This window comes from Macaca fascicularis, chromosome 1 (assembly GCF_037993035.2).
Source record: "Macaca fascicularis isolate 582-1 chromosome 1, T2T-MFA8v1.1".
NCBI lineage: Eukaryota > Metazoa > Chordata > Mammalia > Primates > Cercopithecidae > Macaca > Macaca fascicularis.
This window is the reverse complement of record NC_088375.1, coordinates 111382071-111405988: the sequence shown is the minus strand read 5'-3', so window position 1 is coordinate 111405988 and position 23918 is coordinate 111382071. Positions and strand designations below refer to the sequence as shown.

Sequence of the window (23918 nt, the reverse complement as noted above, 5' to 3'; positions counted from 1 at the left end):
CAAGTGGCACTGAGCTCTCCTAGACAATTACTGGCCTCCCATAGCCATGGACCTCTGTAGAGTTCCCTGGGGTCATCCAGGGCAGGAGGGTGACAGGCTGGCTTCACCGTGGTCATATAGCGGAAGTGGCAAGCTCTTCTTGCTCTTTTTTTTTTTTTTTTTTTTGAGACGGAGTCTTGCTGTGTCGCCCAGGCTGGAGTGCAGTGGCTGGATCTCAGCTCATTGCAAGCTCCGCCTCCCGGGTTTTTACGCCATTCTCCTGCCTCAGCCTCCCGAGTAGCTGGGACTACAGGCGCCCACCACCTCGCCCGGCTAGTTTTTTGTATTTTTTAGTAGAGACGGGGTTTCACCGTGTTAGCCAGGATGGTCTCGAACTCCTGACGTCGTGATCCGCCCGTCTCGGCCTCCCAAAGTGCTGGGATTACAGGCTTGAGCCACCGCGCCCGGCCTCTTCTTGCTCTTGAGGAAAGCTCACACCTAGATTGTTGCAAGGATGTTGTACATGTTGAGCATCCCTAATCTGAAAATCCGAAACCCTGTGCTCCAAAATCTGAACAATTTTGTGCACTAATGTGGTGTCTCAGTGGAAAATGCCACACCTGATCTCACACAATGGGTCATACAATGTATAGCTTATTCAGGGTTCCCAAGGAAAACAAAAGAAAAGGCCCTCCCAGCCCCTTTCCACTGAGATGTACCTTTTTTGCACATGCCCGGTTTCCCCAACGTGCACACACTCACAAAGGGTCATAAAATGGCATGTGTGCAGGCCAGTGTCATCAACAGCACGTTCCCCATAATGCCCCACGTAGGAGCCAAGACCTACGTGCCTTACTCACTGTGGGGTTTTGTTTGTTTGTTTGTTTATTCTCTGCTCTGTGGTATAAAGATATTGTTGAAAATATGAAAGAAGCCTGCAGATACCCCATGAGTAACAGTGATTTTAAAAGAGAAGCAAGGCCAGGCACGGTGACTCATGCCTGTGATCCCAGCACTTTGCAAGGCCGAGGCGGCTGGATCACCTGAGGTCAGGAGTTTGAGACCAGCCTGACCAACATGGTGAAACCCCATCTCTACTAAAAATTCAAAAATTAGCCAGGCGTGGCGGCACATGCCTGTAGTCCAGCAACTCGGAAGGCTGAGGCAGAAGAATCACTTGAATCCAGCAGGCAGAGGTTGTAGTGACCTGAGATTGTGCCATTGCACTCCAGCCTGGGCGACAGAGCAAGTCTCTGTCTCAAAAAAAAAAAGTGGTGGGGAGAGAAAACGTTTATGTTTATCTAGAGTACAGAAAGTCAAGTTGCTGGAGAAAATGGAGCACAGTGTAAGTGTTATTAAGGTATTTATGAAACATAGATGGATTTCGTGTTCAGTCTTGGGTCCCATTCCCAATATATCTCATTATATATATGCAAATATTCCAAAATCTGAGACCCGAAACACTCCCAATCCCAAGCATTTCAGATAAGGGATACTCAACCTGTGTTAGTTTCCTAGGCCTGCCATAATAAATGACCACAAACTTGGTAGCTTAAAACAACAGAACTGTATTCTTCCAGAGTTCTGGAGACCGGAAGTCTGAAATAAAGTACCATGCTCCCTCTAAAGGCTCTCAAGGAGAATACAGACATGAAATTTAGGGAACATATTCAACCCACTACAGGTCCTGAGCACTAAGCCTTGTGGGAGGACACTCTGGAAGCAGGTCCAGACTTCCCCTGGTCTTGCCTCTTCAGAGCCTGTGCACTCTCTACCTCCAAAAGGCCCTTCTATCAGTCACTGACACCTGAGTATAAAACTAAGCATGAAAGCTGTGCAATTTTGACCAACCCTCCTGTGTTCATGAGTGTAGGTGTTGGGGAACAGGCTGTGTCTCCACTTGGGGAACTCACGGGGCAGGACAGGAAGATGGTGGTGGTCCTTGACCAGATACCTCCTATAATAATGAAAAGCCTGAATGGTTGGGCGGCTGGCAGACTGTGGCCTGCCTTTACTTGCCTGGGGAAAGCTGGAAGGAAAGAAGACATGAGGCTAAAATAGAGGCTCAGTGTCTTAGTTTCAATATCTGTAAAACAGTAACAATAAATACACATACCTCATAGGATTAGTGAAGGGATAAATTGCTATACAGTCCATACAAAGTACTTAGAGCAGAGTCTCAACGTGACAATAAATCAATAGTTATTAGCAATTTCATTATTTTTATGATAAACATTAATTCATAGAATATATATTCTAAATCTTTCCCTGGGAAATGTTACCATCATGCTGGGAAATAGACAAGCACGTGGAAAATAATGGGTAAATTATCTAATCTCTAGATGCTAATTATGTAGAGATTCTTCTAGACTATGTGGCCAAGCCAGCAGGAATAATTGGGTTCCTAGGAGCTTTATAATTCACAGAAATCTTTCACTAACAGCCTCTCGTTTGAGTCCACAACAACCCTGGAAAGAAGAAAAGGCTTTTACCCTATTTTACAGATAAGGAAGTTTCTGGTAAAGATTAGACACTGGGGAATGTGAGTTACTGGGCTAAAACATGGCCAAGGTGGAATTTGGGCCTAGGTTTTGTGTTTTGCTTTTTTTTTTTTTTTTTTTTGTATTAGATTCTATGCTTCAGGAGAAAGTGATACATGGAATGGATACAAATAATATCAATATGTATACATTACAGCCCACTTTCCTGACCTCAGTCTACAGTAAGAAATACATTTACATTGGCCGGGTACTGTGGCTCACGCCTGTCATCCCAGCATTCTGGGAGGCCAAGGCGGGTGGATCACAAGGTCAGGAGATCAAGACCATCCTGGTTAACATGGTGAAAACCCATCTCTATTAAAAATAAAAACAAAAATAAAATATTAGCCGGGCATGGGTGGCGGGCGCCTATAGTCCCAGCTACTCAGGAGGCTGAGGCAGAATGGCGTGAACCCGGGAGGCGGAGCTTGCAGTGAGTCAAGATCCGCCACTGCACTCCAGTCTGGGCGACAGAGTGAGACTCCGTCTCAAAAAAATAAAAAATAAATAAAATAAAATATATAGATTAAAGGGAGGGAAAATAAGAAAGTAAGATATAAAACACATTACCACTAACATGCACTTCGAGAAGCAGAAATTCACTAGGACTGAGAATATCAAAACCTTTTCTGCCATTCATTAGGCTGCAGTAACAGAGATAAAACTGGCCTAGAAATAACAGAAAACATTCTTCTCCCAAGGGCATGCTACAGCTATAAAGGCTCATAAGTCCCCTCTCTCCTTTCTTATTCACTGAGAAACTTGTGCTCAAAATCACAGACCATCAGAACTTTGGCTGCTTGAAATCATATCAAGCAACAATGAAGCATCCCCCTTCTCCAGTGAAGGACCTAAGCCACCTTGACACAAAAAAACGCAGTAATTTTCAACCCAGGTGCAAAACTTCAAGTAAGGGATTTCTGAACACAGCATTCCACCTCTATCTCAACTTCGTAGTTTCCAAGGAAACAAGACCCTGGATCCACTTCAAAGTCCCATCCTATGCCTACCCTTTCACACAGCCCTGCTTTGCTTTGAGCCTATGAAAACTACACTCCACTCTTCTCCCAAAATCAATGATAAGTCCAACTTTCCTCTTGTTTGGTGAGCACCCTCCTCCCATCACCCTGCCACCAGTTTCTCTGTTGTGTGTTCTCCCTCATTGTAACAAGTCAACAAACTTGGCTTAGGTAGACTAAGTAGTGGTCTTGGGCTAATTGGTATAGGTTGAGTTTTTACTTAGAATTAATATTCATTTCAGCATTCCTACATTGTCAGAGGTTGTTTTGTTTTGTTTTTGGGTCTCTGTCGCCCAGGCTGGAGTGCAGTGGTGTGATCATAACTCACTGCAGCCTGCAGCCTCGATCTCCCAGGCTCCAGCAATCCTCCCACCTCAGCCTCCCAAGTAGCTCAGACTACAAGTGTACGCACCACCACGTCCAGCTAATTTTTATATTTTTTATAGAAACAGGGTTTTGCCATGTCGTCAGGCTGGTCTCCAGCTCCCAACAAACTTGCCCGCCTCAGGCTCCCAAACTGCTGGAATTACAAGCATGGGCCACTACACCCCGGCTGTTGGTTATTTCTAATCTTTTAAATTACTATAGGCTGGGCGCGGTGGCTCACGCCTATAATCCCAGCACTTTGGGAGGCCGAGGCGGGTGGATAACCTGAGATCAGGAGTTCAAGACCAGCCTGATCAACATGGAGAAACCTTGTCTCTACTAAAAATACAAAATTAGCCGGACGTGGTGGCGCATGCCTGTTATCCCAGCTACTCGGGAGGCTGAGACAGGAGAATCGCTTGAACCCAGGAGGCGGAGGTTGTGGTGAGCCGATATCATGCCATTGCATTCCAGCCTGGGCAACAGAGCAAGACTTCATCTCAAAAAAAACAAAAAAATATTACTATAAATGATGCATCAACATCTTACTTCTTTGATATTAGTAGTGTTGAATAGTGACTAAAGGCAGACTCTGGAGTTGAAACCTGGTTTGGCACAGACTGTGTGACAATGAGAAAGTTTCTTAACCTCTCTGTGATTCCTCCATGTCCCAATCTGTAAATGGACATACTTATACTACCTACTTGATAGGGTTTTGTAAGGGTAAAATGAGTTAATACATGTAAAGTATTTAAAACATTGTTGGCACCAAAAAAAAGTATGTAAGTGTTAGAAAAAACATGCATATATAGGCCGGGCGTGGTGGCTCACGCCTGTAATCCTAGCACTTTGTGAGGCGAGGTGGGTGGATTGCCTGAGCTCAGGAGTTCGAGACCAGCCAGGGAACACAGTGAAACCTTGTCTCTACTAAAATCCAAAAAATTAGTCAGGCATGGCAGTGTGCACCTGTAATCCCACATACTCAGGAGACTGAGACAGCAGAATCGCTTGAGCCCAGGAGGCTTAGGTTGCAGTGAGCCAAGATAGTGCCATTGCACTCCAGCCTGCATGACAGAGCAAGACTCAAAAAAAAAGAAAAGAAAAGAAAAGAAGGAGAAAATATATGTGGTGTTATAATGTACATTGGTTTTTGTCCAGAGAGGGTGCCGCCCTATACACTAGGGGAAGGAATGCTGACATCATGAAGCTTCCATAAAAACCCAAGAGGAGGCCAGGCATGGTGGCTCACGCCTACAATCCCAGCACTTTGGGAGGCCCAGGTGGGCAAATCACAAGATCAGGATTTCGAGACCAGCCTGGCCAATATGGTGAAACTCCATCTCAACTAAAATACAAAAATTAGTTGGCCGTTGTGACTGGAGCCTGTAATCCCAGTTATTCGGGAGGCTGAGACAGGAGAATTATTTGAACCCGGGAGGTGGAGGTTGCATTGAGCCGAGATCGTGCCATTTCACTCCAGCCTGGGCAACAAGAGCAAAACTCCGTCTTAAAAAAAAAAAAAGTACTATGTAAGAATAATTTTTACATGCATAGAAATATACTTTTTCACAATAACACATAAAAGCAAAAAGAACAATTGTCTCAGACTGAGTAAGGAATGCACATAAAATGGGATAATACTAAATAAGGAAGAGTTATCTCCAAATAAGTTTGCATTAAAAACAAAATTTTAAGGAGGAAATATCAGGGGACACAGTGCAGCCATGATTCTAAGTAACGTGATATGAGCTGTGTATAAAGTGGGTTAATTTGGGATGGAGGGTGCAAAAGGTATCAGAAGGGAGCCATACCCAAAGCAGGAGGCCAAGTCTTGGGGACGAAGATGAGAGGACCAAGATGAGAACAAGGGAACTACACACAGGAATGGACAGGAGGGGAACTGTTGACTTTATTGCACATAGAAGATTGCCTGAACCTGGATAGGGGGAAAAGCAGAAAGGGAGTTGTTGGGGCAAAATGTAATCCAAGATGACTCTGCACCTTCCTGCCTGAATGACTAGGAGAATGATGCCACCTTCACAGGAATAGACAGCCTGCGAAGAGGAGCTGCTGAAGAGAGTTCACTTTAGGCCACACTGGATCATAACCGTCAACTGGCAATGGCAAGTGGCCACGTACTTCAGGCAGCTGGGAGTGTGTATCTGGAGGCACATCTAGAGACCCAGCTGGCTTCTCTCATCTGCCCAGAGGAGCTGGAGAAAGCCCTGGGAGTCCCTGGGAAGAGCTTATGAAGAGGTGGCCCCAGCCAGACACAGTGGCTCACACCTATAATCCCAGCACATTGGGAGGGCCAAGCGGGAAGGTCACTTAAGTCCAGGAGTTTGAGACCATGGAGAAACCCCATCTCTACCAAAGATACAAAAATTAGCTGGGCATGGTGGTGCACACCTGTAGTCCCAGCTACTTGGGAAGCTAAAGCACAAGGATGGCTTGAACCCAGGAGGCAGAGGTTGCCATGAGCCGAGATCATGCCACTGCAATCAAGCCTGGGTGACGGAGTGAGACCCTGTCTCCAAAAAAAAAAAGAGATGTTCCCAAAGATGGGCCTCTAAAGAACATCTACTCCACTTAGGGATCTGATGGGGATAGGAGGTGAGAGAATAATTTTTTACTAAAATCAGGGAAAACATCATATGAGGAAATTGGACCAGATGATTTCTGGGTTCCTTCCAGCACTAATATTCTACGGTTCTATTAAACAGACATGAAAAGCACGTTGCTAGATCCTCAGATTATTTGCGATTTGCAAATTTTAGACAAATATTTTAGTAAAATTCAGTAGCATCATGGTATATCAGGGAATGCCAAGTTATTTAAACTGCATAAATATCCATTTCTTTCTTTGTAAAATGGGGGTAATATTTACCTTTTGGGGGTTGTTTTGATACAACATGATGTACTAGAAGGAAAATTCCAAGTTCTTTGACATGTCTGAACCTCAGTATCCTCCACTATAAAAACCATAACATTTACCTTTCAGGATTTGTTCTGAGGATTTGAAATGGTATGTCTATAGTATTTTGCATGCTGTGGGCTTTCAGTAACTGGGAATTTTTACTTTTTACTCTTTTATTTTAAAATTAATTTAAATCACAGAAAAGTATCTGACTTCAGACACACAGTTCCTTTATATTCCTGTAGTAGGCAAAATTCTGTGATGGCTCCTGTGATTCCTGGCCCCTGGTACCTGTTGTTTAAATCCCCTCCCTTTAAGTATGGGTAGAACCTGTACTTGCTGTTAATCGAGAAAACTTTGCAGATGTAGTTAAGATCCTTCATCAGTTGACTTTGAGTTAGTAGAAAGGGAATCCCTGACTTAGGTAAGCCTCTTTTTTTTTTTTTTTTTTTTGAGACAGAGTCTTACTCTGTCGCCCAGGCTGGAGTGCAGTGGTGTGATCCAGGGTCACTGTAACCTATACCTCCTGGGTTCAAATGATCCTCCTGCCTCAACCTCCTGAGTAGCTGGGATTACAGGCACCTGCCACCATGCCCGGGTAATTTTTGTATTTTTAGTAGAGCTGGGGCTTCACCATGTTGGCCAGGCTGGTCTTGAACCTCAGGTGATTTACCCGCCATGAACTCCCAAAGTGCTGGGATTACAGGCATGAGTCACTGCACTCGGCCTAGTGAGCTTTTTAAAAGAGAGTCAAGGCCTTCCCTGAATTAGATAAAATGGAAGCAACAGAGATACTCTTCTGCTGGCCATTAGAAGCAAATATCCATGCTGTGACCTGCCTATGGAGAAAGGCAGCCTCTGAGGACCTCAGTTCTACACCTGCAAGAAACTGAATTCTGCCAACAACCTGGATGAGTTTGGAAGACCCCAGCCTTCATTGGAAAATGCAGCCCAGTTCACACTTCGATTTTACCCCTGTAAGATTCTAATCAAAGACTCCCACTATGCCATGCCCAGACCTACAGAAACTATGAGAGGCTAAATGAGTATTGTCCTAAGTCACTTAATTTGGGGTAATTTTTTACATATAAATAGAAAACTAAAACAATTTTTTGCCTCCTTCATTCAGAACATGGTTTTTGTTTATCTTCTCTCTCCCTGCTGTCTCTATGCTTGTCTAAGACCTCATTACTGGTTGCAGCAGCCTCCCCACTGGTTTCCGGTTTCCCGTATTCTCTTTCTTCTATGCATCCTGCACATTTCTTCAGAATAAAGGTACAAAGGTCATAATAACCCTCCCAAAGTATTATTCTTGACTTGCTCAAGAACCTATACCAACTCTCCCAGGCCGGTTCCATCAACTCTGATTTTTAGCTACTTTCCCAGCTCTCGATGACCCAGTCCTCCTTAAAGAGGCTGACTGGCTCTCCTGGTCTGTCTGATGACCAGACCTGTGACCGAAAAACTCATTAGCGAAGTTAACTAGTCAGGAAAATCACTCCAGAGACTGCCTCCTGCAAAGCAAGTGTTCATTAATCTTGAGGGATTTTTAAAAAATAGGTTAGGAATAGTGGAGACTCAATCCCAAACCTATATGCCACCTCATCCACCCCTAGGGACTTCTGGAGTTTTTGTTGTTGTTGCTGTTGCTGCTATTGTTATTAAGTTGATTGCTGTTTGCATTGATGAAGATTTTTTTAGACTATTTTTCAGAACTAACTACAATGTATTGAGAGTCTACTCAGTGCCAGGCAGTAGAACAGGTATTTTTAAATACATTATTTTCACCAAAAAAATATTCTTATAGGCTTTTTTTTTTTTAAGGCCAATAATCCCACTGTTCACATAACCTCTGCTGACATTGTTTTTAAGTGAACATTGATCATAAATTTAAACAGTACTGAAAGATATAAAGGAAAAAGCAAAATCTTCCCTCTGGCCCAAGGAAATTCTTCTCCTTAAGAGTAGCCACTATTGGCCAGGCGCATTGGTTCATGCCTATAATCCCAGTATTTTGGGAGGCCGAGGTGGGTGGATCACGGGGTCAGGAGTTCAAGATCAGCCTGGCCAACATGGTGAAATCCCGTCTCTACTAAAAACTACAAAAATTAGCCAGGCATGGTGGCACGCGCCTGTAATTCCGGCTACTTGGGAGGCTGAGACGGAAGAATCGCTTGAACCCGGGAGGTGGAGATTGCAGTGAGCCATGATCATGTCACTGCACTCCAGCCTGGGTGACAGGGCGAGACTGTCTCAAAAAAAAAAAAAAAGAAAAGAAAAGAAAAGAGTAGCCACTATCGGCCAGGCACGGTGGTTCACACCTATAACTGCAGCACTTTGGGAGGCCAAGACGGGTAAATCACCTGAGGTCAGGAATTTGAGACCAGCCTGGTCAACATGGTGAAACCTCATCTCTACTAAAAATACAAAAAATTGGCCAGGCGTGGAGGCACACATCTGTAATCCCAGTTACATGGGAAGCTGAGGCAGGAGAATCACTTGAACCTGAGAGGTGGAGGTTGCAGTGAGCTGAGATCGTGCCATGGCACTCCAGCGTGGGCAATAAGAGTAAGACTCCATCTCAAAAAAAAAAAAAAAAAAAAAGAGTAGCCACTATTATTAGTTTTGTTATGTGAAATCCCAGAAAAGTGTTTTACGTAATATCAGTGCATACATATCAATACACACATGTCCTTTTTTATTTCCACCAAAAAGGATCCTAACACTTTATTGCCACATGCTAGTAGATACGTAAGTAGTTTCCAGATATTTACTATTAAAAATAATAATTTTTCCCAGGGATTTGAAAAGAAGTGAGAAGATCACTTGAGGCCAGGAGTTTACATCTCTACAAAAAACTTAAAAATTAACTCAACGTGGTGATGCCTACCTGTAGTTCTAGCTACTGGGAAGGCTGAGGTGGGAGGATCACTTGAGCCAAGGAGTTTGAGGTTCCAGTGAGCTATGATCTAGCCACTGTACTCCAGCCTAGGTGACAGACCAAGACCTTATCTCTAAAAAATAATAATATTCCTCTTTACTGAAGTATTCCAGCTAATATGTGAAAGAAGAGTGACAGAATATCATTATTTTGCAATTGATAATGAATTAATTGATCTAATAAGCATTGAGAATCAATCACTGCTGTTACACAAAAAAAGAAGCAGCTAGACATTACATGTCTCCTGATAGAAAAGAAATAGTACCACCTATGAAGTAGTCATGTCATGGGGTGAAACAGTAAACCTAAATCTAATCAAGCCTCTAAGTACCAATTTACAGAAAATAGAGGACAGAGGATCATGATAACCTACATCCTGGAGACAACTCTCTAAAGAGCACATATTGGGTTCCACTGATCCACCCATCGTTCCATGGAAGCACAGTTGTAAAGAAAGGCAAACTATAATGAGAAGGCCACCTGCAGCACACAGAGGCAGGTGACCATGGCAGTTGTTGTCAACCTGGTTGGCCTGACAAAGCCATTTCCACTTTAAGGGAAGCCCTGTTGCAGGGAACAAACACACACTTTTGAGGGTCAGGGTACCATCTGCTCCAGAGAGTGCTTCATTGGCATAAACCATGTGGCCTCTGAGACTTTAACTCTTCCAGTTTTAGTGCCACACAGCTCCTTTCTGTTCCCATAGTCAGGTCAGCCTAGGAGCTCATTGGGTTCTTTAAAGTCAGTTTACACATTCTAGCCTAGTCCTGCAAGATCTGGCTCTGTCTAACCGTGTAACCTCTTGATGCTGCTCTGTCCTCCTTGCCCTGTAACCACCACCTGTACTAGACTTCCTGCAGTTCTTCCTATCTACCTGAGCATGATCTTTTCCACTCTCTCCAGGCCTTTGCCCATGCCATCCACTGCCTGGTAAACCCTTCCTATCCTTGTCAAGTGTCATCCTAAAGGTCCTTTCCTCAGGGAGTCCTTCCCTACACCCACCAACATGAAGTCAGGACTCCCTCCATTATACTCTCTGTATCTATACCTCTACAGTTGTAATACTTGTCACACTTTCTCATAGTCATGGGATTAATATATCTTCTCTTCTAGTCACTGGAGGTCCAGGAAGGCAGAAGCCACTCCTGTTCAATTTTCTGTCCTCACTACCTAGCAGATTACCTGCCATCTTCACAGATACTCAATAAATTCTTGAATGAAAGAACAAATGATATCACACCTAACAATGCTTAGGAGTCAGAGAGAAGAAAATGGTCCTAGAATGCTGTTCTTACAGAATTTAATAATGTTCATAGATAATATTTATAAAATTAGTAGATACAGATTTTCAATCACACGTATTAAATGAATTATTAAACCTAGTCCCCTAGGTTACAGAGACAGTCTCTCACTTAAGGGTCAATTTCTGAAACCCAAACAGAGCTGCCCTTCAGGCCTACTACAGAATTATTGATAAGCAATATTACAAGCTATGACAGTGTCCTTCTGGTCCTTTTTTTTTAGATTGTGTTTTCCTCTGTCACCCAGGCTGCAGTGCAGTGGCAGCAGCCTCCACCTCCCAGGTTCAAGGGATTCTCCTGCCTCAGCCTCCTGAGTAGCTGGGACTATAGGCGCCCACCACCATGCCAACTTTTGTATTTTTAGTAGAGGTGGGGTTTCACCATGTTAGCCAGGCTGGTCTTGAACTCCTGACCTCAAATGATCCACCCACCTGGGATTACAGGTGTGAGCCACTGCGTGCGGCCAACAGAACCTATCTTAACAAGTGGCTGTAGGCTGGGCACGGTGGCTCACGCTTGTAATTCCAGAACTTTGGGAGGCCGAGGCGGGCAGATCACGAGGTCAGATAGAGACCATCCTGCTAAGTAAGTGTAAGGTAAACTCTTAGCTTACTGCTAAGTAAGTTTAAGGTAAACAGTTAAGTGCTCAGTAATTAACAATTATTGTTATTAACCCCAACAAAAGCAAATGTTTAAAGATGTCTGAGCAGGAGAAATGATCAAAGAGGTTCTTGAAGATTAATCTCACCAATTACTTCTCCTCCAGAGTTAAAATATCAAATCTATCACCTCCTCCCCCTTCCTCACTCTGTAACATCCTTCCCAGTGAACATCATCCCCAGGAGGAGCCCAAAACCAGCAACTAAGGTTCTCTCATGTTAGTGAAAGGATTCCAGCTGGTGAGCCCCACCACTGTGGGGACAAACTCAATTGAGTTGAGCTATGGCTTCTGGGATGGAGGCTCACAGCCACCTAATCCCACCCTCAATGTACTCAGCCACCACGACCCAGGATTTACATCCAGCGTGCACTCAGAAGAGAATAAAACCAGTGATATTTCTTTTCAATTCTAAAGCATAGATATTTCCCCCTAAAACACAGGGAAGGGTCCAGGTTTTCAGAATGACCCTGTTTCTCAAGTCCCTTAACTGCTAACCTAGGAGCTTATCCTCTGGAGAGTTTCTGAAGAAAGGCTTCTCTTTGCCTCAGTTTCCTTATCTGTAAAATGGGTGATAATAATGGTACTACTTCCTGAGGTCCTGGTGAGAATTAGATGAGTCAATATGTATAAAGGGCCTAGAACACTACCTGGCACACAGTAAGTGCTCCGTAGGTGTTAGCTTAACTTCATTATGAACTTTAGTTCTTCCATCTTATTTGTACTGCTTTCTATTTGTGATCATATATTTTTCAATTACTAAGCATTAACAGTGGCCTTGTAAGCGACTATTTCAGCCCTAGTGCACCTTTGGGGCAGCAGTTTGGCTGGTGGCTTATAAATAGTCATCCCCCAGATCAGAGGCACCCATGCTTTTCTATAGACCCTGTGTAAGTTGTATCTGTTAATTTCCTTCATTGAGAAATATATACTGTAGATAAAAGAATCCAGCAAAGCCTTTAATTGGTAACTTTATTAATAACAATAGCATCTACACACATTTGAAAACACACATGTAGGAGACAGTTAAGATTTATTCAGTCTGGCCGGGCGCGGTGGCTCAAGCCTGTAATCCCAGCACTTTGGGAGGCCGAGGCGGGCGGATCACAAGGTCAGGAGATCGAGACCACAGTGAAAAAAAACCCCGTCTCTACTAAAAATACAAAAAATTAGCCGGGCGCGGTGGCGGGCGCCTGTAGTCCCAGCTACTCAGGAGGCTGAGGCAGGAGAATGGCGTGAACCCAGGAGGCGGAGCTTGCAGTGAGCCGAGATCGCGCCACTGCACTCCAGCCTGGGCAACAGCGTGAGACTCCGTCTCAAAAAAAAAAAAAAAAAAAAAAAAAAAAGATTTATTCAGTCTGTGATAATGTCTAGAGCTCATTTGGATTCATCAGACCCCTGCTATCAACTCCAAAACCCTTAGCCAAAAACAGAGTTGAATCACTCATCAAACCATCAGTGTCTTCCTCGGCAGAATCAAGGGTTGGACAGAAAGAGTAAATATTCTGTACCTCCACAAAATAAAACTAAAATGCAATTGTCCTGCATCTGAGAATACAAGGGTGGACAGTATGAGCTGCATGACTGTGAACCAATGAGGCTTCCCTTGGCCTCATTTGTAAAAAGGAGATTAACCCTGTAGTCCTGCCTATCTTGCATGGCCTCCTGGAAAGCAAATGAGGTGATGATGGCCGGGCGCGGTGGCTCAAGCCTGTAATCCCAGCACTTTGGGAGGCCGAGGCGGGCGGATCACAAGGTCAGGAGATCGAGACCACAGTGAAAAAAAACCCCGTCTCTACTAAAAATACAAAAAATTAGCCGGGCGCGGTGGCGGGCGCCTGTAGTCCCAGCTACTCAGGAGGCTGAGGCAGGAGAATGGCGGGAACCCGGGAGGCGGAGCTTGCAGTGAGCCGAGATCGCGCCACTGCACTCCAGCCTGGGCAACAGCGTGAGACTCCGTCTCAAAAAAAAAAAAAAAAAAAAAAAAAAAAAAAAAAAAAAAAAAAAATGAGGTGATGACTGTCAATTAAAAGCTCCTCTCCTTTAAGAGGGGAACACCAAGAGGGGAGAGTAAGAAAAGAAGGAAAAGGCTCTTTCCAGTGACCAATACGCTGAATTTGATGAAAATCCAAAAGAGGTTATGCTAAACTGGGAAGCGTAAGGGTGGATCTACCATTGCCACCTCCTCTTTGATGCAAAAAAAATCTTAACACGGCCCCCTCCCAGCTGTTGCACTGAGGTGACTAAGGACACATTTGAGGAAGTAGCTCCAAAAACATTTCCATTTTCACCGTGCCTTCACATACATCTAACGGAAATGAACAGCACCCATCATCCATCCACGAAAGCGATTAAGAAAACGATGGGATGGAAAAACTAACCCAACAATATTACATCAATACGTAGTATTTAGGTAAGTGTCCATAATGTGCCAGGCTGAAGATGCACGGGAAAACCACACCAGCCGGTCAAGGGCTTGAGAATACCATAAACAAGAAAACAGACGAACCAATTTCAGACAGCTGCTAGAAGGAAGATAAAATGAGACAGGCAAGTATGAGCGGCGCGAATTCCTTAGTGGATGACGTAGATCTCTGACAGGTGACTTTTGAGCCCGTATCTACACGGTAAGTGCCTCGCAGTGACCTGGGGCCGCAGCCTTACCCTTTAAAGCAGAGACCATTAAATGCAAAAATTATCAACAAAACGAGAAATAGGAATTTCAAAGTCTCAAAGTGAACGACGGAAACTGAAATCTACAAATTAGAAAGAGGCGCAGAATTTTGAATATTCATGTCGCCCAATCAGGAAAAGGCTGGGACCCGGCTGCGCGGGCTTCGTCCAAAATACACAGAACGGCTGGTATCCACAGGAGACCCCATCGCACAGCAGAACTGGTGACCGGACACAAAAGGTGCTGCCAAGCGTCAGTCATACACAGCTGTCACGCAGTGTTTGCGGAACCTGGGCTGAATCGTGCCCTGGAGTTCTCTTAAATAACAGCCGAACTCAGCCACTTCGTTTTAGAATGAAACAGACCCAAGAAGCCACCAGGGCGCCAGTGTGGGGCGGGAGTGGGGGCGGGTAAAGAGGCGGATTCCCAACATCCTAATTGAGAACCGACTCCTGGGAATGCTAAGCAGCACAATGAGTGAAGACACGCTCTAGATTCAAAAGCAAATCCAATCATGCACCGGGGACCTCAAGTTCCAAATGGTTAAAAACCTACGTGTGGCATTTCCCATGACCTTTACGCTAAAATTACTTTATGAGAAGAAACTAAGGGAGTAAGTGAACAAGCTCTTTTCTAGTGATTAGGTGGGTGGCTCTGAAAAGAGCCTTTGGAGTCAAGCAGCCGGCGACTCGAGCGAGCGAGCGCCAGGTCCCGGCAGGGACTCACTTGGAGCTGGTGTACTTGGTGACTGCCTTGGTGCCCTCGGACACGGCGTGCTTGGCCAGCTCGCCGGGCAGCAGCAGGCGCACGGCCGTCTGGATCTCGCGGGACGTGATGGTGGAGCGCTTGTTGTAGTGCGCCAGGCGGGACGCCTCTCCCGCGATGCGCTCGAAAATGTCGTTGACGAAGGAGTTCATGATGCCCATGGCCTTGGACGAGATGCCGGTGTCGGGGTGGACCTGCTTCAGCACCTTGTACACGTAGATGGAGTAGCTCTCCTTGCGGCTGCGCTTGCGCTTCTTGCCGTCTTTCTTCTGGGCTTTGGTGACGGCTTTCTTGGAGCCCTTTTTAGGAGCCGGAGCGGATTTTGCCGGTTCAGGCATGGTAAGACACAGTACAAACGCGGCTTAGCCAAGAAAAGAAGTAAGAGAATGGGCGGGCCTGATTCTTTTATAACCACCTTATGCAAATTAGGGCTCCGAAAGTCATTCATTTCCATTGGTCCGTGTGCGGACCTTGCGTTTTCAGCAATGCGTACGCAACAACACCGACTCTTGACTTGATTGGCCGGTTCTGAAGCCATATTAGGACCAATGAAAAACTCGTTCTAGACCCCACCCCTAGGAAAGCTTATAAAGGCTTTCCTCTTGGTTCTCTTTCAAGCTTATTTTGTAGCGAGGTTCTGAGCATTGTCTGTGTTTAACCTTGGTTTCAGTCATGTCTGGTCGTGGCAAACAAGGAGGCAAGGCTCGCGCCAAGGCCAAGTCGCGCTCGTCCCGCGCTGGCCTCCAGTTCCCGGTAGGGCGAGTGCACCGCTTGCTGCGCAAAGGCAACTACGCGGAGCGGGTGGGGGCTGGCGCGCCAGTCTACATGGCGGCGGTCCTCGAGTACCTGACCGCCGAGATCCTGGAGCTGGCGGGCAACGCGGCTCGGGACAACAAGAAGACGCGCATCATCCCTCGTCACCTCCAGCTGGCCATCCGCAACGACGAGGAACTGAACAAGCTGCTGGGCAAAGTCACCATCGCCCAGGGCGGCGTTTTGCCTAACATCCAGGCCGTTCTGTTACCAAAGAAAACTGAAAGCCACAAAGCCAAAAGCAAATAAATGCAGACAAACAAACCAAAGACCAAAGGCTCTTTTTAGAGCCACCCAAGTTTTCAAAAAAAGAGCTAATGCGCTATTTCGTGATCAGCCCTTCATTTGACACTTTGGTGGCTCTTAAAAGAGCCTTTGGGGTGAATGAGTATGGTGTCAAGCCTCTTAATTACTTGTTCTTGCCAGGCTTGTGACTCTCCGTTTTCTTGGGCAACAGGACAGCCTGGATATTGGGTAAGACGCCGCCCTGGGCAATGGTGACACCCCCGAGTAACTTGTTGAGCTCTTCGTCATTCCTCACGGCTAGTTGCAGATGGCGAGGGATGATGCGCGTCTTCTTGTTGTCCCGAGCCGCGTTGCCTGCTAGCTCCAGAATTTCCGCGGTCAGGTACTCGAGGACCGCCGCCAGGTACACCGGGGCGCCTGCCCCCACCCGTTCCGCGTAGTTGCCCTTGCGCAGCAAGCGGTGCACTCGCCCCACCGGGAACTGGAGGCCAGCGCGGGACGAGCGCGACTTGGCCTTAGCGCGGGCCTTGCCTCCCTGCTTTCCGCGTCCTGACATTACGGCTAAAATTGCAGTTACAGCTTCTTTTACAAGGAGAAGAATGTGGAAAGAATAACCAATTTGATGTAATTTATAAGAGCTACCGGGAGGGGTGAAGGGAAGTCGTTTGATTGGCTAAAAGCGGAGCCGTATCCAACAGCCAATAGAAAAACAGAAAGCCGCCTCTTGGTTTGCATCCTGCCCTGAAAGGAAATGACGGATTTCGTAAGTATCTACCAATCGCTGAGAGCCACATTAAAGCCCCTTATTTGCATGGCAGGATCTTTAAAGAAAGTAGGCTTTCAAACAAAATGTCTTGTACTATGGGGTTTTGCTTTGCTTTGTTTAGTTTACAGCCGGTAAATCCCAACATGGACCCTAAGAAACTGCAGAAGACATCCGTAGACTGAGAGTTACTCTCACGCAAGAGTAGGGGATTCTGAAGCCAATTATCCCCTTGAGCTCTAAACTACTAAGTTCCGCCCTTTCTGTCTCGTCACAGCCAAATTCCCTTTAAAAATACAAGTACTACTAAGGCTGCCTCCTTTCTCGCCCCTCAACTTAAGTCGCCCGCAGCGACTCCGCCCCACCCCCACCCGCCTGCACTCCTTGGAATTCAGTTTGACCAAGGCTAGATCTGTCATCTTCTTGACCTCCAGGAGGCGGCCTTGAAGCTTACTCCCTTGGCTTTCAAAATGTCGCCCTGCGTTTTTCTTCTTAGCTCGCCGACTTTTCTTATCCTGCTTCCCCATGCCATCTCTAAATCTGCGAGTCCAGCTGGATTCTGCTTCTCTATCTCCAATTCTTCACTTATCCCGAAGAGTCTTACCCATTTATATGCTTTCAACTAACATCCAAATTTGTTTCAGAAGCTCAGACCCTTGTGCCTAACTGCTTACTGAATACTTCAATCTACTACTTGTCCCAACGAGCACCTCAAACTCAAACTCAACCTCAGCCTATTCGAACGCGAACTCCTGCAAACAACCTCCCCTCTTTGCCCTCTTCCTGAAATGCGCCAGCATACTTACAGATAACTAAGCCGAAATCTACTCTACTCTTCCCTTCGTCTCAGCATGTCCAGTCAGTTGCTTCCTTAATATCCCTTCAATCTTTTTCTCCACGCTCCCTTGTCCACCTCATCATCATCCCTTAGATTTCAGCAACAGCCGGGAAAGGGTAACTTTGCTGTCAGGCATTAATTGCTGGTGTGACTCCAGCGGCCTTAGAAATCTTTCCTGAAAGCTCTTCTTTTTTTCTTTTATCCCATATAACAGATGAATCTGAAAGCTCTTGTGTTTCTTCCTCCTCAACGTCCCATCTCTGGGAGTTCTACATCTCCTACACCATTCTCACCCTTTCCTTAGTATCCCTTAAGGTCAGGTAGAATAATAGAGAGAAAAAATAGACTTGTGGTTTTTTTGGTTTTTTGAGGCGGAGTTTCGCTCTGTCGCCCAGGCTGGAGCACTTCTCAGCTCACTGCCACCTCCACCACCACCTCCTCTACCCCGCCCCCACCCACCCGGGTTCAAGCGATCCTCCCACCTCAGCCTCCCAAGTAGCTGGGATGACAGACGCCCACCACCATGCCCGGCTAATTTTTGTATTTTTAGTAGAGATGGGGTTTCATCTCTACTAATGTTGACCAGGCTAATCTCGAACTCCTGATCTCAAATCTCGAATGTTGGCCAGGCTGGTCTCAAACTCCGACCTTATGATCTGCCCACCTCAACCTCCCAAAGTTCTGGGATTACAGGCGTGAGCCACTGCACCCGGCCAGAAAATACTTAAATCTTATTCTTTGACACCTTTTCTGATGTTTCCTCCTTTATTCTCACCAGTTTATTCAACTGGCATTTATTGGATGTGTGCTGTTGGGCAATGGGTGTATAGATAATTGAAAGTAGTACAAACAAGTCTGTGATGAAATGCCTCCAGAAAATGGAGGAAATCTGGTGAACTCTGAGAGTTAAATTAGTTAAAATCAGCTACGTCTAGAGATTACTCCTGGTAAGAATGCTGGTATAGATTTGGGGAACACCAAAGTTCAGACAGAGGTGACAAGGGTGTAACCTAAGATCCTTCTAATCCAATTGATTATATCATTTGAGAAGATGAATGTTAACAGAAAGGTGCAGTCTACATAGAGTCCAAACAGGTGGCAATTGTAGTAGAAATATGTTATGTTTTCACCAACAATAAAATATATCTGGCAGAGGCAAAGTTTGGCCTACTAGAAAAGGGTCCTTGGTTATGAAAGCATCAGCCTTTTCTCACAGCCTGGGTGAAATATTTCTGAAGACTATCCAAGTTCCTTCATTCAGATTCTGTGCTCAATTAACAACTTTCTGATTGTTCTATTCCAAGATAAACACATAAGACTGAAGTAGGGGGAGCCAGTTATAGAAAGATGTTCATCATAGAATTCAATGAATTTGCATTTTGGACTATTCATAAATTTCGTGTGTACTTTGTTAGCATGGGTCCCTCCCCAAGAAGCCAGTCAGTCCTGGAAGTTCTAATAGTGTCAACTTTTCAGACCTAAAGGGCAGAGAAAAAAACCCAGATGATAGGGGACCCTACCATAATCCTGGCACCCCATAAGGCCCTGCTTGAGGGGCATGCTGACCTTCCTTTCTTTCTCTGACCTCCTCTTTTTTTTTTTTTTTTTTTCCAGACAGAGTCTCACTCTGTCACCCAGGCTGGAGTGCAGTGGCAGAATCTCAGCTCACTGCAACCTCTGCTTCTTGTGTTTAAGTGATTCTCATGCCTCAGCCGACAAATAGCTGAGATTACAGGCATGCGCCAGCACATCCAGCTAATTTTTGTATTTTCAGTAGAAACAGGGTTTTGCCATGTTGTCCAGGCTGGCCTCGAACTCCCAAAGTGCTGGGATGACAGGTGTGAGCCACTGCGCCTGGACTTGACCTCTGATTTCTTTTTTACTTATATCACAGTGCTCTGTGCCATAAGAAGGGTGAAAGAAAAAAAAAGATTATGTTGAAACCCTACTATGATAAACCCTACAGTAGCAACTGCCTACAAAGTAGATAAAATTATGTGTTTCACAAATAAACTGAAGCTCACAGGGATTAAAACAATTGCTGGGCTGGGTGTGGTGGCTCACGCCTGTAATCCCAGCACTTTGGGAGACCAAGGCAGATGGCTTTTACCCAGGAGTTTGAGACCAGCCTGGGCAACATGGCGAAACCCTATCTCTACAAAAAATACAAAAATTAACTGAGTGTGGTGGGGCACACACCTGTGACCTGTGGTCTCAGCTACTTGGGAGGCTGAGGTTGGAGGATTACTTGAGCCCAGAAGGCACAGGTTGCAGTGAGCCGAAACAGCGCCACTGCACTCCAGCCTGGGCGACACAGCAAGACTCTATCTCAAAAAAAAAAAAAAAAAAATTGCTGAAGGTCACACAGCCACATGATTAGAATCTAGGTCTGCCTGACTCAAAGAACATGCTCCTCACGATGTCTAGATGTTGGGCTTAATGAAGTCATTTAATTTATCCAGCCATTGTTTCTTCCTCTGTACAAAAAAAGGAAGAAAGAATTATTAGAGGAGAACTTCCCTACTCCCACACAAATATCCTTGCTGTGCCCACATCTCTTTGTTCATATCCTGGTGACAGCACTCACCATTCGGTACTGTGCTTTTTTTTTTTTTTTTTTTTTTTTTTTGAGAGGGAGTTTCGCTCTGTCGCCTAGACTGGAGTGCAATGGCACGATCTCCGCCCACTGCAGCCTCTGCCTCCCAGGTTCAAGAGATTCTCCTGCCTCAGTCTCCCAAGTAGCTGGGATTACAGGAATGTGCCACTATACCTGGCTAATTTTTGTATTTTTAGTAGAAGTGGGGTTTCACTGGATTTGCAAACTGCAAGGTCCTAACCAAAGTAAGTCCTATAGATGCCATCTTTGTAGCAGCTTTCTAATCAATTTACTTCTCTCTAGCCCATCTTGTGCCTTCACTCAGGTTATCTTTCACCCAGACTACCAACAAAGACTTTTCTGCTCCTCTCCCTGCTTCTACTCTTCCCACTCCTCACTAGAGTGGCCTTTCTAATAAACATTCTGATTCTTTTCTCACCATCTACTCTCTCCCCAGGTGATCACATACCACACCTCAGCCCCACCCCCATGATCTCATTTTATCTTCAACAACCCCTAAGAGATGTCTCAAACATACTTCTCAGATGCTAAAATTAGTGGGAAAAAAAATAATGGAGAAATAGGAAAGTAGATAAACTTAAAGTATCTTCCACAATTACAGACAGAAAAGGAATTTTATAGTGGAAAAGCCTGACAGATACCATCTTAATCAAATGATCAGAATTATCACTAATAATAAGAAAAATAAAGATCACGTGCCCTGGTAAGTTTCACAGAGAAGAATTCAACATTACTTCTGCAGTATTCTGGCCAAAAAATGCATGTGCTAAATTTTAATCATAAAGAAACATCAGACAAACCCAGATTGAGGGACATTCTACAAAATAAATGTCTGTAACTTCAAAACTGCCAAAGTCATGAAAGACAAAATCTAGGAAACTATTCCAAGTTAATGGAGAACAAAGAGATATAACAACTGAATGCAACATGTGATCCTAGATTGGATCCTGGACCAGAAAATATTTCTTTTCATTTTACATATAGGATAGAAGTGAACAATTGGCAAATTTTGAATAAGGTCTGTAGATTAGATAATAGTACTGTATCTATGTTAATTTCTAGAGTCTGACAGTTATATTCTGGTTATGTGAGAAAATGTCTTTTTTTTTTTAAGTAAATATACATTAGTCAGGATTCTCCAGGGAAACAGAACCAATAGTAGATAGATTGATAGATTGACAGATAGTTTTATTATAAAAAATTGGCTTTTTGATTATGGAAGCTAATAAATCCCAAGATCCCCGAGATCTTCAGGGTAAGCTGGCAAGCTGGAGACCCAAGAAAGGTGCTGATATAGTTCCAGTCCAAATCCAAAGGCCTGAGAACCAATGGTGTAGTTCCAGTCCAAAGGCCGAGTCTAAGACCCAGATGGAGCCAGTGTTTACTTCTGAGTCTGAAGGCTGGGAAAAGCCAACGTCCCGGTCTCAAAGCAGTCAGGCAGAAGGAAGTCTCTCTTACTCAGGAGAGGGTCCGTCTTTTTGTTCTAGTCAAGTTTTCAACTGGTTGGATGGGACCCACCTACATTAGGGAGGGCAATTTACTCCGTCTACCAATTCAAATGTTAATTTCATTCAAAATACCCTCACAGAAACACCCAAATTTTGCCAAATATCTGAGCACCAATCCTCTAGAAGTTGGCACATTAACCATCACAGGCCAGGCGTAGTGGCTCACGCTTGTAATCCCAGCACTTTAGGAGGCTGAGGTGGGCAGATCACCTGAGGTCGGGAGTTCGAGACCACCCTGGCCAACATGGTGAAACCCCCTCTCCACTAAAAACACAAAAATTAGCCAGGCGCCGTGGTCCACGCCTGTGATCCCATCACTTTGGGAGGCTGAGGCAGGCGGATCACTTGAGGTCAGGAGTTCCAGACCAGCCTGGCCAACATAGTGAAACCCCATCTCTACTAGAAATACAAAAAAATTTAGCCGAGTGTGGTGGCACCCACCTGTAGTCCCAGCTACTCAGGAGGCTGAGGCAGGAGAATCACTTGAACCCAGAAAGTGGAGGTTGCAGTAGGCCAAGATGGCGCCACTGCACTCCAGTCTGGGTGACAGAGTGAGATTCCATTAAAAAAAAAAAGAATTTTGGGCCAGGCACAGTGGCTCACGCCTGTAATCCCGGTAATCCTGGGTGGCCGAGGAGGGCGGACCACCTGAGGTTGGAGTTCCAGACCAGCCTGATCAACATGGAGAAACCCCGTCTCTACTAAAAATACAAAATTAGCTGGGCATGGTGGCACATGTCTGTAATCCCAGTTACTCAGGACACTGAGGCAGGAGACTTGCTTGAACCCAGGAGGCAGAGGTTGCAGTGAGCCGAGATCATGCCATTGCACTCCAGCCTGGGCAACAAAAGCAAAACTCCGTCTCAAAAAAAAAAAAAAAAAAAAGAATTTTGCACCTAACTCAAGTGAGTCAGCAGAAATAATTATTATTATTTCGTTATTATTATACACACATACATTAAAAGAGAGATACAAAGACAAGTCTGGCAAAATGTTATCAGTGAATCTAGGTGAATAGTGGATAAATGGGTTGCTCATTCTATTAATCTTGCAACTTTTCTGGAAGTTTTAAATTTTTTTTAAAGGCTAGGGAAAACAGTGTATGTCATAGGTTAAATTTCTTGAGTGTGATAAGGATATTGTGGTTATGTGGTAGAATATCTTTGTTCTTAGGAGATACATGTTGGAGTAGTTAGGAGTGAAATGTCATGCTACCTGCAACTTATTTTCAAATTGTTCATCCAAAAAAGTACATAAATATATTTTAAAGTATATGTAAAGTACTTAAATATATGAGTATATATGTACAAGTATAAAATAAATATAAATGTAAAAAATGGTGGGCCAAGTGAAAGATAGAGGGTGTTGCTTTGAACTATTCAACTTTTCTATGGCTTTGACGTTTTTCAAAATGAGAAGTTGGGGAAAAACATTTAGAAATATGTAAATATATTAAGGATACAAAATAAAATTTAAATAAATTTAAAAGTTAAGAATCGCCAAGTGTGGTGGCTCACGCCTATAATCCCAGCTCTCAAGGAGGCAGAGTCAGGAGGATAGTTTGAGCCCAGATGTTCAAGACCTGCCTAGGCAATATAGCGAGACCCCATTCTCCACAAAAAGGAAGTAAAAACAAAGACAAAAATATATATATAAGCGTAAAAGTTAAGAATCATCCTGGAAAAATTACATCCTGTTACATCCCTGTTTAAAACCTCAGTAGCTTCCCACTACTTCTAGGATAAAGACAAAATTGCCTAACAAGGGCTACAAGGCCTGGGGAGGTCTGGGCCCTTCCTCTCCTCCTGGTACCCTACTCATCATCATCTGCCCCGTAGGCTCCAACCACACATAACCACACCCTAACTACACCAGAAAGACTCCCTCAAAATTCTCTCTCCTCTTGTCCTTTACACATGTGGCTACCACAGCCAAAACCTCACTATGAGGGACTGAGAAATGGATTTTCATGT

General features: G+C 44.7%; 3 protein-coding genes across 3 annotated transcripts; 1 reads left to right on the top strand and 2 right to left on the bottom strand.

The window, feature by feature from the left end:
- Positions 1-13837: 13837 nt before the first annotated feature.
- On the bottom strand, positions 13838-15540 carry H2BC21 (H2B clustered histone 21). The gene has a single exon (XM_015457938.4). It carries the CDS (start codon positions 15496-15498, stop codon positions 15118-15120), a length of 381 nt encoding a protein of 126 aa, XP_015313424.1. The 5' UTR covers positions 15499-15540; the 3' UTR covers positions 13838-15117.
- A 235-nt stretch (positions 15541-15775) lies between these two features.
- H2AC20 (H2A clustered histone 20) lies at positions 15776-16271 on the top strand. The gene has a single exon (XM_005542042.5). The coding sequence runs from the start codon at positions 15833-15835 to the stop codon at positions 16220-16222; it is 390 nt and encodes a 129-aa protein (XP_005542099.1). The 5' UTR covers positions 15776-15832; the 3' UTR covers positions 16223-16271.
- On the bottom strand, positions 16251-16824 carry H2AC21 (H2A clustered histone 21). Its single transcript, XM_005542043.5, has one exon. The coding sequence runs from the start codon at positions 16773-16775 to the stop codon at positions 16383-16385; it is 393 nt and encodes a 130-aa protein (XP_005542100.1). The 5' UTR covers positions 16776-16824; the 3' UTR covers positions 16251-16382.
- Positions 16825-23918: the final 7094 nt, after the last annotated feature.